The sequence below is a fragment of the Symsagittifera roscoffensis genome, chromosome 7, assembly GCF_963678635.1.
Source record: "Symsagittifera roscoffensis chromosome 7, txSymRosc1.1, whole genome shotgun sequence".
In the NCBI taxonomy this organism is placed as follows: domain Eukaryota; kingdom Metazoa; phylum Xenacoelomorpha; order Acoela; family Convolutidae; genus Symsagittifera; species Symsagittifera roscoffensis.
This window is the reverse complement of record NC_087068.1, coordinates 1195051-1208356: the sequence shown is the minus strand read 5'-3', so window position 1 is coordinate 1208356 and position 13306 is coordinate 1195051. Positions and strand designations below refer to the sequence as shown.

General features: G+C 34.8%; 3 protein-coding genes across 15 annotated transcripts in view; 1 reads left to right on the top strand and 2 right to left on the bottom strand.

The window, feature by feature from the left end:
* The window catches only part of LOC134850911 (cingulin-like), a 78985-nt gene extending 78657 nt beyond the window's left edge, over positions 1 to 328 (top strand). For all 8 annotated transcript variants that reach the window (XM_063866708.1, XM_063866707.1, XM_063866706.1 and 5 more), the window contains one exon: positions 83 to 328. In XM_063866708.1, the coding sequence (XP_063722778.1) occupies positions 83 to 272 (190 nt within the window). In that variant the 3' untranslated portion in view covers positions 273 to 328. The remainder of the gene's footprint in view (positions 1 to 82) is intronic.
* Positions 1 to 13306, bottom strand: part of LOC134851326 (potassium voltage-gated channel subfamily H member 7-like) — a 415470-nt gene that overhangs the window by 379421 nt on the left and 22743 nt on the right. The gene's annotated exons all lie outside the window — the stretch shown is intronic.
* LOC134851111 (myosin-10-like) overlaps positions 7934 to 13306 on the bottom strand; it is a 31989-nt gene continuing 26616 nt past the window's right edge. For 4 of the 6 annotated variants that reach the window (XM_063867042.1, XM_063867044.1, XM_063867043.1 and 1 more), the window contains one exon: positions 7934 to 8904. In XM_063867042.1, the coding sequence (XP_063723112.1) occupies positions 8535 to 8904 (370 nt within the window). In that variant the 3' untranslated portion in view covers positions 7934 to 8534. Of the gene's footprint in view, positions 8905 to 9150; positions 9984 to 12619; positions 12652 to 13306 lie in introns of all 6 variants that reach the window. The other 2 variants (XR_010164215.1, XR_010164214.1) reach the window with 2 other exon arrangements.

Here is a 13306-nt window from a genome sequence, read left to right as displayed (position 1 = left end):
TTTGTATGCGTATGTTACATAGATCAGTATTTTGATGATCACTTTTCATAATTGTTGAAAGATATCAGAATTTGTTTTCTAGGTCACCGGTTCGGACGCTAGGTAGTTCGGGACGAGCGAAACACCCACGTTCTTACTTGTCAGTGTCTCGCACTATTCCACAAGATGCCCTCACTCCAAAAGCTAGAGGCAAAACACAGCCAGATAGTCCCAAACTGGTTCTGGGTTCAGACGGACATCAAAGGCTACCTCCGATAACCAACAACTCATAATTTTTTTAACCTGTTTTGATCCTCTATGAAATCTCGCAAAAAGACCATTAAAGCTGCTGATTTTTATTTTTGACACAGCAAGAAATTTCTAGATATTTCTACGGTTCCAAAAAAGTTTCCGTTGGAAAGATCACGACAGTATCATTACAAGATCGATCCAAAATGACCAAAATCGTTTTGACCAAATTGTGGAACCACACGCTGCACCATATATAGTTCCTTTTAAGATTGCCGGCGTATAAAACCGCAATTTCTATAAACGGTCGGACTTAAGATTATACATTTTTTATCAAGGAAAAATCTTCGATTGACATCAAAATAAATTTGTTTCATATCATTGTAAATTGTGACACATACAATTTTCGTGAAAAATTTTGGCAAGAGAACCACATTGAAACGTGAAATTGGGGAACTGCAAAGTTGGCAAATACCTACAAACCTACTTGAACTAGCTAAAAATAGCTCTCGAAGTCCTCTCATGGGACAGTAGTCAACAAAGGGTCCCGTATTTTTGTGTCTAAGACTAAAATTGTCGCCTTCAAGATAGCTACTAGTGTGCTAACGAGAAAAAAAATGAATACACGACAACACACCTTAAAAACCTGAAAAAACATTTATCAGAAAGCAAGAACAAAAATTTCAAGCACTTAGAAGCGCAAACTAAAAATGCACATAGATTTAATTAAATGAATTAAATGTGCAGTTTGACAAAAAGCTTTAGTATTCTGATTTCAATGAGTGGGAACACAATTTGATCGCCAAAATCCTATTTGATATTAGTCTCCCTTAGTTATTAGTCTATGCTATCCGTTTTTGGCCGACCAAACCTTATGGCTTAGTTTGTTATCAAGTACTTTGGCAGAAATAGCAGGTTAAAAAGCCAGTTTTCGTCTGTTTAGAGAAAAACTACTCGAGCTCAAACGATTGGTCAATTTCTTTGAAAGTCAGAACAACAAAACACTTTGCATCAAGACAAAGCCCTAAAGATTTCAAAGAAGTTATTGATTCGGAAAAGTTGTGGATACTTTTGAAAAAAAAAACAATTAAATGAGAAAAAAAATGAAAATGTTTAAATAATCTCCCTACATGCAATACAAAAGATAAATTTAGTGTCTAATAGCGTTATAATTACTGCAGGTCTCAAATAAACTTGGAATGATTTTGAGTTGCATAACTTGCCGCTAACCAGCAATGCGGCAAATTATTCGAACATGTTCGACCCATGATTTGACACTGTTCGACTCATAATTCGATTCTATCGACTCATTATTCGACTCTGATTGACCCATGATTCGAATTCGACTTTTTTAATAAAGTTTTGTAATATATATTAATAAAACCTAACTTACACATTCACACACGCACTCACACACACGCATGCACATACACACAAATTTAGAAATTCCGATGAAAATACTATTTTCTATCATCTAGAGAAAATCGAATCAAAACGAACGCTCACACACGAATGATTAAAAAAGCTGAATAGGAAAAAAATCATTCTAAAACAAAGCAACCAAATGAAATTGTGAACATAAATGAAAAACTTACATGGATTTACACGAAATTTGATAAAAAGACTTCTTAGGAGAAGTTATCAACCTATTTACTCAATAACAAAGCTTGACTGCACTTGCGTACCACCACAAAATAATATGAAAAATTAGCCAACTGAAAAGAAACGAAAGTCTTAGTCGTACATTTGTTTAATATTAAGTTGACTAAATTATTTCTTTCAAAAACTTTAGACGTTAATCTCTAAAATGGGCGAAACCTGCCTTAAATCAACTTGGAAACAAAATTTACGAAACATCAACGACAATACTAGGGAAGAACTCTTCAAACCAAAAAAAAATGAAAAGAAGTTAAATTTATCAGAATTAGTAATGAGTTTACGATTATGATTAGTTTACGATTATAATATAAGCTGACAAGCGAAAGTCGGCCTTTTCAATTTTCCCAGAACTTTTTCAGCTTCCTTCATACCGAAAAAAAAGTTCAGTCCGGGACTCGAACCCCAGACCTAAAGAACTACTTCTAAGCCAAGTGGGAACGAACCTGGAAGTTGGTTAATCAAGTAATAAAAGCAAGTAATTTTGTAAGAAAATTGTTTTAGGGGAAAAAACTTATAGGTCCCGATTACAAGATATTTGCTCTCGCAAAAGTAAACATCCAATTAAAAAAACAAAAATAAGCACTGAAAAAACAAGCTCTCCAGAGGAATAAGTAGCACAACACTGAATTCAGCAACTTCCTTATAAAATAAATTTCACTAACCACAGGGCTATAGTTGAGGAACTTTAGAGTCTGATTTGAATTAAGCAAATGTCAATGAACTCGCTTTAATTGATCGGATATAGCTCAAAATAATTAAAATCTCGAAAACACTGAGCTGCAGAAAAATTGTGAACACAACTGAATGTGTAATTTTTTCTCAAATGAGCCAATACAAATTTAGTTGTTGCATATTGCTGCCTTTGAAGCAACTCGGCGAAATACATTACAGGGTTTCCGCTCTTTAAAAAGGTCACCCCGTTTGTGATAGTATCAGAAATGCTTTTTCTGATTTGCTTTTTCATTTGCAGCTTCGAATGATTTATTTTGAGCTTCTCCTTTTTCTTTTACCAACTTTTCCGGATAATTATATTCGAATTTTTAAAAATTGTTTAGCTTAAGCAGCTTTAAAACTTACGCTACCTGCCTCTATCTAAAATTATTATGTCTGAACTGAGTCTAACCCGTATAAAAAAAACTGAATAGCAAATTTTTGATAGTTTTTTTCAAGACTGCTGAAAGTCTCCATTCATTATATTCACTACCTTTCATATCACAAAAAAGAGGCCTCATGTCAAGTTTCCTGTCAAAAAAGCACAACACCTGTAATCAAAGTTTTTTCCAATGAAACTGACGGCCAGAATCGATCTTAAAGATTGATATCACAATTTTTAATTAAAAGCAAAACAAATTTTCAATTTGCACAAGCGAATAATGACAAACTATGAAACGCATATGAAACACATGACACAATGTATTTACAACGCTAAGAGACCGTAAGACTAACGAGAACAAGGAAATTCAAGGGAGTCCAGTTTTACATAGTCCACTTTGTTCTTTTGTACATGCTCTGCTAGCTATGTTCTTCATTTTGGCATCTTCGAGTACAGTTCGGTGAAATAGTTCGGAATTGATGCCTTATTCAGCTCAAAAACAACTGTTGCGGCATGGAAGTGTCTTTGAGTGAAGTTTGTTGTTTGGTTTCAGGCTGGTGATGTGATGCAGTTCAAGTCTTCTCTGAGAGTCATTTTGGATATTAATTTGTGAATTTGGCAGTATTCGTATTTCAGTAGAGTGAATTACTATAGTGGTATGAATCAGTGGTGTGTGTCTCCTGTAACGATGTCTCTGACTCTCTCTCTCCCCTCTCCTACTTTGACCTCTCCCTCATCTTCCTCCTCTTCTTCTTCAGCCTCCTCACTCGCTTCTTCTTCCACTTGTCTCTCATCACTCCACCTAACTATTAATCTGAAAGTGGCAATACAAATATTTAATTATTCCAGTTGAAATTCAGACACACTTGAACTATTCCAATTAAAAGTCTTTATCGACAAACTAACATCAGGAACGCTCAATGAGAGGGCAGTCTCAAAAATAACCAAAATTGAAGACATTTGGAAAACTGAATGAACAATTAATCAAAAACGAATTTTCCCATTTCTTATGAGACTAAATTACATTCTACCATATTCATATTAACGGCAATTCAATTAGATCAAACGTTTATGACCCAATTAAAAAACCAGATGAACGGAAAATTTAACTCAGAGGCAAAGCAAAGCTTCGCACTACTTGAGATAGGAAAATGAATGTTACTCACTAGTTCTAGATGATTTGGCAAATCCGAAAAAAACCTTTGCAAAAATCTTGGAACTAAAATAACCGCCCATTTAGAAATTCGCCTCGCGCTACATGCAATAAAACCCAAATAAAGCAGGACAAACAAACCAATAAAAATAGAGATGAAAAGCCGTAAAATAAAAATATCGAAAAATTGATCTACCAAAAACTTTCCTTTTTCTTATCGAAAAATTTCTCTCATGAAAATACGGAAAAGTATAAAAAATTGAATTTTAACTAAACATAAAAAACGGATAACGTAGTAAAAAAACCGACAATTCTTGAGCAGACAGTTGCGCCGAAAAAAATGTTTTTGTTAGAAAAATTTCAAAAACTCAAAACGTATTTAAGTCCCCCCCTCAAAACACTTAAAGATGAGTTGCTTGCACCTCAAGCCTCCCAAAAAAGCCTCTAAAACAATATATTTTAAGCCGCCACCTTTCAAACCGAATAAGATAATAAAACGAAAACAAAAACTGATGTAATAAAATCTGATTTGCTGAAATCAACTTTAAAAATTTTCGAATAGAACAGGATATTAAATTGCAGGCATGCTCAAAAACTGTCAGTTCTCCATCGCCTGTTCGTTGAAGAAAGTAGAGATGACCAAAAATTCAGTCATCCTGTGAACAAAGTTATTTACTGCCAAGTCTAGTAACCGATAGCAATACCCTTGCTTATCGCAAGGGTAAACAACAATTTTCTTCTTGAAAGCAAGTTTAGAACTAGACACGCGAAAACCAATTGATTTTACTTTAAGAGCTGGAAAAGTACAACAAAAAAAATGAAAAAAATATGGCTTTTAATTTCATATACCGCTTTTTTGATGATTGACTCTTTTTTGATAAATGTGACTCTAATTTAACATAGAGGCGAAGCAAAAAAAAACGACCGAGGGTTGGAAGTTTCAAGATCCTTTAAGATCTTTGATTTTCAATAATCTTTTATGGTTGAAACTCGATAGACTTAGGCAAACTTGTGAAAACCGGACCAGTCAGCAACATTTTTCCGGATATCTAAACATTAAAAATCCATTGTCGAAACTAAGCCAATTACGCTTTTTACACAATTTGGATTTCGGTCATTCAAAAACCGAACTTATCTTCGATAAAATGAAGAACCTGAACTGTATTGAAAAAACAGAGGCGAAGCTTGGCTTTGCAAACAAGCGAGAACACAAAAAGCTGCTCTATAAAGTGCTACGCCTGAGATTCGAAACCGGCTACCTAGAGATTAAAAGTCAAATAAAGCAGAGAAACGATGCTATGCAATTTCTAATGTTACAGTGAAATTTCCAAATAAGTGAACACTTTAATTTGCGAGTTCAGTTGGAAAAACAAAATTCGTAAGAAGACACTAAGCTGATCGCTTGTGCAATCAAAAGTCACGAATGAATTAATCTGATCCTCACCAAAATATTAAAGGCTTTATAGAGTAAGCAATCGATACATTCTTGTAATGAAGCAAAATCATAACTTCAATGACACTAGGACGAAGGGTTCTCTTTTTTTCTAGTTAAAAAAAACAGTAGGCAACAAAAATAGAAATCAACAAAAAAATCAGGCAATTTTCTTGAAATACAATTAGCTTTTGCAACACAATGCTTATATATAGCGATAAATTTTAAATAGAGCTACAATTACTCAAAGCATTAACAAAAAAGACCCTGCTTCTGTAACAGCCGACAAGTTTTTTTAAATGAGATTTTGAAACAAAAGGTTTTAAAAAGTTACATCATTAGCAGGGTGTCATAGAAAAACTATTCAAAAAGAAGTATCGAACCAACGCTTCAAAATGCTTGAGAAAAAACGTCTTTTTGAAAAGTACTTATGAAAAAGGACAAAAAAAATTATTTCGTTTTTCAGCAGTGGTAAGTGAAAAAAAAAATTTTTTTTCTTGGAAAACTTCACGCACCGAAAAATTATCTTAGGACAATTTTTGACACCTATTGATAACTTGGCAGTCTTCAGGGGCAAAACTGCGGCAAAAAGATCTAAAAAAAATCAAGTAGACTCCCTTAGAGTCAAAAAGTGAAATAAGTGTGCAAAAACTTTTCGAACATTTATGTAATCTTTTTTATAAAGTCGGATGCATTGATACCTCGATACCATAAAAAGCATTATTGAAGCCAGCAAAAAAATTCAATAAATTTTCAATAAAAACAACATAATTTGGTTATGATTTTCTAAGAAATCTTCAAACTGTTTTATGGAAAAACAATCTAGTTCCCGATTACAAAGCGCTTGCTCTCGCAAAGGTAAAAAATCTGATTTTTTTTTCGGTGGGTCATCTAGAAATAGAACTCCACGTTACAAACTTGATCTAAAACGTTTTATCATTCCATTTACTCAGATAATTTTGGGGAGCGTCATTCGCTTTCATTTGTACTAAATGAACTTAACCAATGCCAACATCAACATTCAGTTCAGAGGTGTCAATGAACTTAACACACTGGAAAAGATGAATGACTTTTTTGAACATTCATCAGTTTTCGAAAACACATCAAACTTTATGAAATTAAAAAATCTTTTCTAATATTTTAATTCCATTAAGCTAATTTAATTAGAAAACTAATCAATGGTTAATTTTATAATTCCGCTGCAAATTCTCATAATTGAAATCCACCTTCAAAACTAAGTAATTCTCGTTTTTTTTTCGCGACAAACAATTTTTTTTCCTGGAGAGCATAATTTGCCTTCCTTTTAGCAAATGTACTTAAATTGAATTTTAAAAGAAAACAGAGCCAACAGACAGTTCGGAAAAAGTCAATATACGCAAGGAAACAGAACAAAAACCGACTTTTTTGAAAAAAATCTTTCGAATTCAAAGTTGAAATATATGGCCTTAAACCTGGATTGATTAATAGGTAACATTTTCTAATCCGCTTGGAAATTTAAAATTAAATTCCACTGTCGAAAATAGTAGTTTGCGTATATTTTCGCAATTTACACACACGTATTTCGACAGAGCAATTTACCTAACTGTCAGCAGATGAATGTAAACTGAACTCAAAAAATGCGTATTAATGAATTTATGAATGCACATTTTAGAAGTTCATTCATAACTGCATTAATATGTATGAAAGCACCTCTAGTTATTAGAGCATTCAAAGACTTTTACCTCAAAAAAGAAACAAACAACCAACACCTATATAAAAAGTCTTCCAAACGTCCCTTTTAATAACAGGTCAAACCACGAAAAATCAAATTTGACTGGGATCAAATTTCAATTTTCCAGAAAAAATTAAGAAATCACACGGCATAAAAAAGCATATTGTTCACTACGTTCCTTGGCACACAGATTTACAATACCCTGTATTAATATCCTTAGCATCGATTACAGTTCGGGAATGCAAATTTTGCTACAAAACTGGACACAGAAATTCGACATAACATGTAAAAATGTACCAAAAAAAGCGTAGGAAAAGAACTAAAATCTCTAAGACAAGACTGAAAGTAGGAGAAAACTGAAAGCGTTTGCTCAAGTATCAAATGAATATCAATTTCAACAGTTCAAGTATAGTTTTGAACTCAGCTGGTCAAATTAACTTCAAATCAAGCTTCAATAGTCAGACTGCCAAACAAAAGATGTGAACACATTCTCAAGACTTGCCGAAAAACAGGACCTGAACAAGTGTCCATCAAGTGTTCAGAATCATTCCTCCAGAAGAACTGAGCGCGCCAATGCCTTCAAGGATCTTTACTGATAGTTCCTCCAAATCTGAAGCCTGTCATAGCTAATATCTAGTTTAGTGAGAATGAAAAACACGGATTAGAAAATTTGTTTTGGGCGTTGACCAATGAATTATATAAATTATCACTTATTTTTATTTCAACTATAATTAGTAAGAAACAGCACTACAACAACTCAGTTGCTGACTTGCATGAAGAACATCTGTATAGTATCAACACTGATTCTGCAATTGCTGATTTATCATATCTTACATCTACATTGGACCAAATTAAAAGCAATGGCTTAAATCAGTCTTCTCCATGGAGCTGTTACGACTGGAATTGATTAAAAATAAGGGAACAGTTAGTTGAGTGAACATCAAAAATCAAGGCACATTTAAAGGTATCTCTAATTAAAAGATACACCACAACTTAGCCATCAAATAATCGGGCCAAGCTTCCTAATTAACGTGAGCGTTAGAAATCAGTTGAAAAATGATCGATAAATTTTCACTATTGGAAAAGATGACATTGATATTCGAGTATAAAACGAGTGTTTTGTGAAAAAAAAACTAAAAGAAAACATCAACCATACAACTTTTTTGAGCATCGAACTAAATAAGCTAAGCAATGAAGCACTCGTCAGCACACTAATTCAAACTTCGACTGAATATTATAAAAACAACTCAAGATTTCTTCAAAACTCTTCGGCACTTTCTGTGTGGTCGTTTAGTTGATGCACAGACATTTTCTTTTTCGAATCGGAAGCTGATGCCAGTTCTTGCTGGAAAGATGCCAAATCATCTATATCAAAGTGCTTCGCTGCAGCTTTTCCCGCCATAATTTGTTTCAGGGCCGAGGACCCAGAGGCTCCGGGCTGTGCGGCTGCAAGCGCCAGTTGTGCATTGAATTGGGATCCGGCGATGGAGCTGCTGCGTTGTCGGGTCGATTTCATTGCCGTCAGTTTGAGCGGGTCGTTCGGGGTTGCGTTGAGAGAGGTTCCCGCGGCTCCTCCCGGGTGGAAGGTTTGGGCGAGAATAAGACTTTCAATCTGCTCATCTTGTTGACTAGAAAAGAGCCACACTCACTTTACAGAAAAGATTTTGCTTAGTCAAAAAACAGTAACTTTCAATATTCGCAAACAGTAAAATTCAAAAAATACAGTCCAAAATTCAAAACTTCAAGTCCCGAGTTTCTCGCTTTCAAGCTACAAAATGAAGCAGATACACATTTAAAAATGTCAAATTTTCTATCGAAATCTATACGTTTCGTTTTTGATGATTTGAATAGTTTTATTAGCATGCTGGACTCACCGCTTAATCACACGAGTTGAAGGGTTAATTCGTCAGGAGCATGCAGTCGCAAAAACATCTGTTGTTTTTATCTCAAGACTTCAAACCACAATAAAAAATGTACATTTTTAAACATTTAATTTCAACTAATAAAACAGTTGTATCAAAGAGGCGTCCACTTCATTCAGATGTTTTTGATGAAAAACCAAATTTTCAGCAAGGATCAATTGATTTTTGATACAACAGTTCTCCACAAAACTGGCAAGAAGTTTAAACATCGATAGAGGGCTTCGGATTACTCAATACTTGTGAAAAATAGACTATGTTAGGTTTCAAAAACAGTGGAATGTCGAAAAATTCCGAAACTAGCACATTTGTACACGATAATTTACATCATTACTTTTTTGAGTTTTCTTGGCGTGAACAGAAATCAGATCAGAGTATAAATTGGAAATGATCGAAGCAGTGTATGGTGACAACATAAAAAGAATTTGTTAGTTTATTTTTACCTACTGAAGCAAATGATGCAATTATTAAGTTGTTCAACATCTAACCGAACTGGATTTACAAAATAATCGAATATATTAGTTTCAAATAGCACAAGGTAGTCTGAAGATTAGTCTCGCTGTTGTCCCAAAAGACAAGCGAGGAGTAGCAATCATCGCAAGATATCACGTGATCGTTGCCACTCAAGAAGAAAGGAGGGAATTTAAACACAACTGTGGCGGTGCCAATGCATGCAATTTGGTGACTTGTTATGCATAATTTAGTCTGTTCCGTCCGCGTCTTCAGGGTCAGAGGGAAGTCTGGTTCTCCTGGCTCGAGAGGCGCTTCCGACTCCAATTGTACTGTTCCTGTAAAGTCAATCGTCAGTCATTCAAATATCACACGTTAGTTCTCAAGTTAGCCATGAACATGCATCCATAAGCAGCAGCCCAACAAAATCTTTAATTATGATTAATTCACTTGAGCCACACTAGAGTTTTAACTCATACCCTTTTCGCACTCAAAATTCAAAAACTTCAGCTATAAAACAACTTTGTATGATTACAATTTCAATTGTACATTGCAATCTAGCTACGCTTTGTTAACTCACAATGAAATTTTCGTGAACTTGATCCCATATTTAAAGTTACTTTACCAAAAAGGCTTTTCGTTCTTTGCGAGTTTGCATACAGAGCTTACAACACAGGTCCACAAAGCGTACAAATCCACATCCGTTATTCCTCGATAATTTTATTTCCCCTCTGCCCTGAAGCGCAGTTAGTTCTGTTAGATATATCAAACCCTTCAACATATGCTAGGTTTCTTTCAAAACATTTTTTGTGAGCCAAAACTTCTTCCGCCTTAACCCAAACCGGAAGTAACGGAATTCAAACAGATAGATGAGGCAATATTAATATTTCAACTTTTTGGTCCAAGACTGAAAGCACGTCTGAACCGTTTTGCATGTGTGATGCCCGCATAATAAGCCCATGACCAAGATACAGATTTGCATTACATGGTACCAACCAGCATGATAGATAGGTCCCAACAAAATGAAGTAAGACCGATGGGTCCCTTACTGTCAACCATGCCAAATCACAAAGGCCAAGCTGCACTTCACAAAAACAAGCGAGAAAACGACAAAAGCAGCTCAAAGTAAACTAAGAAAAGGTAGAAAAAAGCCTTGAATGATAAAACTTTTCCTTTGTGTCGGATTCGAACCTCCGACCTCGAGATTAGGAGTCTCACAACGAATCTGCGCCACGTGCCCTCGAAAGCTTACTAACACAAGTCATCAAAAGATAGCCAACAGATAATTGGAAAAGAGTCAACGAAGACTCAAGGAAACATAAAAAACTGACATGTTTTTTTAATTCACTTTAAGTTTATAGTTTCAAAGTAAAAAATTACAAGAACTTCAAGCTTTCTGAATTTCAAGCACAATTTATGATTGGAAATTTTTTGATGAAATTTAATCACTCTGAGAAAAATTGATCAAAAGGTGAACTTTTATTCCGCTGGGAAATCTGAAAACTCCTCTTTCAAAACTAGAAGTCGATCATGAATGTCGCAACCTTTTAACTTTTGACGTTTCATAGTGCCGTTAGCCCTCCTTTAAACAAAAGGAATGAACTGAACAAAAAATTCTAATCGCGAAAAAGTAAATTTGAGCCTGAACAAATTTAAAGCCTTTTCCTGGAAAAAAAAACAAAAAATCACTTAGTTCAACGAATCTTAACAAGCAGATACAGATGCTAACAAACTGCCAATGATAGGCAACAAAATGCCACCAAAAATGCAGCAATGAACCTCCAACAAGTAGATTAGGGGTCGCACGTCCTTCTATCAGTGCCATAATGGTTTCTGGTGGTTTAACGATCGACAAACACAAGACACCAATGAAGCCATGAACAGATGATATGAGATTTCCAATGCAGCAAATCAGCACTATCGCAAAAGTCCCGCCAAGTGAGCACTTTCTTTTGCTACTTTGGTAGGAAAAAAAGTAGATTCAAACTATTACACTACGATTGGTAGTGTAAAAACAATTAAACATATTGCAATAAAATTTTTACACAAAGGCGAAGCTAATCCTCACATCACTTGCAATTCATCGCAAACATAACAGGACAAGCTAGCAGACAAAAAAAATCATAAAGTTGAAAAACTCATCTCTCACAATTTCAAATCTATTTGCTTGAATAAACTCACTTCGAGAAAACTATGTCCAGCGTAAAATTCTCATAGCGTAAAATAAGATTCTATATAAGAATCTGAACTACGTTCATCGAATCTAAAAAACAATCTACAGAAATAAATAAGCATTCAGAGCACTTTATAGATCATGACCTGAATTGAAACTACTCGGACAGATGCCCATGAGTCGAAAATGATGCTTTACAAAAAATTGAGCTATAGTTATCTAGCTACATTTAAGCAAAAAAATGAAATTATACAAAATTAAAAAATGTACTAAGTACAGAGCGGTTTTCACTTACAGTCAACAAGAAACAAGCAGACTCGGGATAGTCCGACAATTTATTTTTTAAAGAAAAAAAATCACTTTAAACAAAACTGGTTGCCGGTAGGAATCGAACATTATTTTCAATTGAAAGGGTAATTCAACTTCTAGAAAAGCACTCGACTAGGTCAGCATTTGCCAAGCCAGCTGACGTAAGAAGAGTTTTTCAATGTAAAAAAGTCTCTTTCCCAATTACATGGCACTTACTCTGGCAAGTGAAATAATCACTGGCTAGTCTTTTCAAACCCCAAAATGTACATGCGAGTAGGGACACAGCTGCATATGTTAGGGCGGGAGGGAGGGAGCGAGGGACCCATCTATCATTCTTGTACAGATCAGACCAGACCCATTACAGATATTGATGTAGAACAAACACAATGAGGAAGTGCAGAAGGATACCACTTTTAGCCATGTGAGAGAGAATAGCAGGTCCATTGAGAAATATGGAATGCCAGAATCATATTATAAATATACTCATATTACCATGTCATAGCTTTCCGCCTTTCTTGCCACTACTAAACGAAACAAACTCTACTTTCATTTTATACCTCAGCTAAGAAGCATCCAGTGCCCTAAAATTATGCTAACCAATCAGAATTCAAACATTTCAACCAAGTAAGCGTGAAAATGAGTAATTTTTGGACGTTTAAAAGATCATGATTGGTTGAAAACTTGAGCGCACTCCGTCGATCCTTCTTTCATGAGAATTGCTCCGACCTCGAACTACATGTTTCAACTGAGACGCTGAAATTAACTTTTAGGGCCATAATAAAGATCTCAAAGCTTTAGATGAAACATCATCACTCTGAAAAACTTCTGAACCTATAATTAGGATCTTATAATCAGCCAAGTTTGTGAAACATATTTTTCTACAAACGCATACAAATTTTCCAACAGCTATTTTTGCATTTTGGATGATCAAAAAGAGATGACGTGTAAACTTAGTCTATCGTTAGTCTCGTTTGAGCATGCGATTTGAATTGAGAAAACGTCAACAAAGTTCATTGCAAGTTGGCGCACACGTTTTATCTTGCATTCATAGTATACGTGATGCTTTCTTTGTAGTTTCAATCAGAACTGTTAGCTGTTCGAACTGATTCACGGATTGCCATTTTGGTACATAGCATAACAGTAAAGACCCACTCAGATTATCATCTACGAATTCGATGT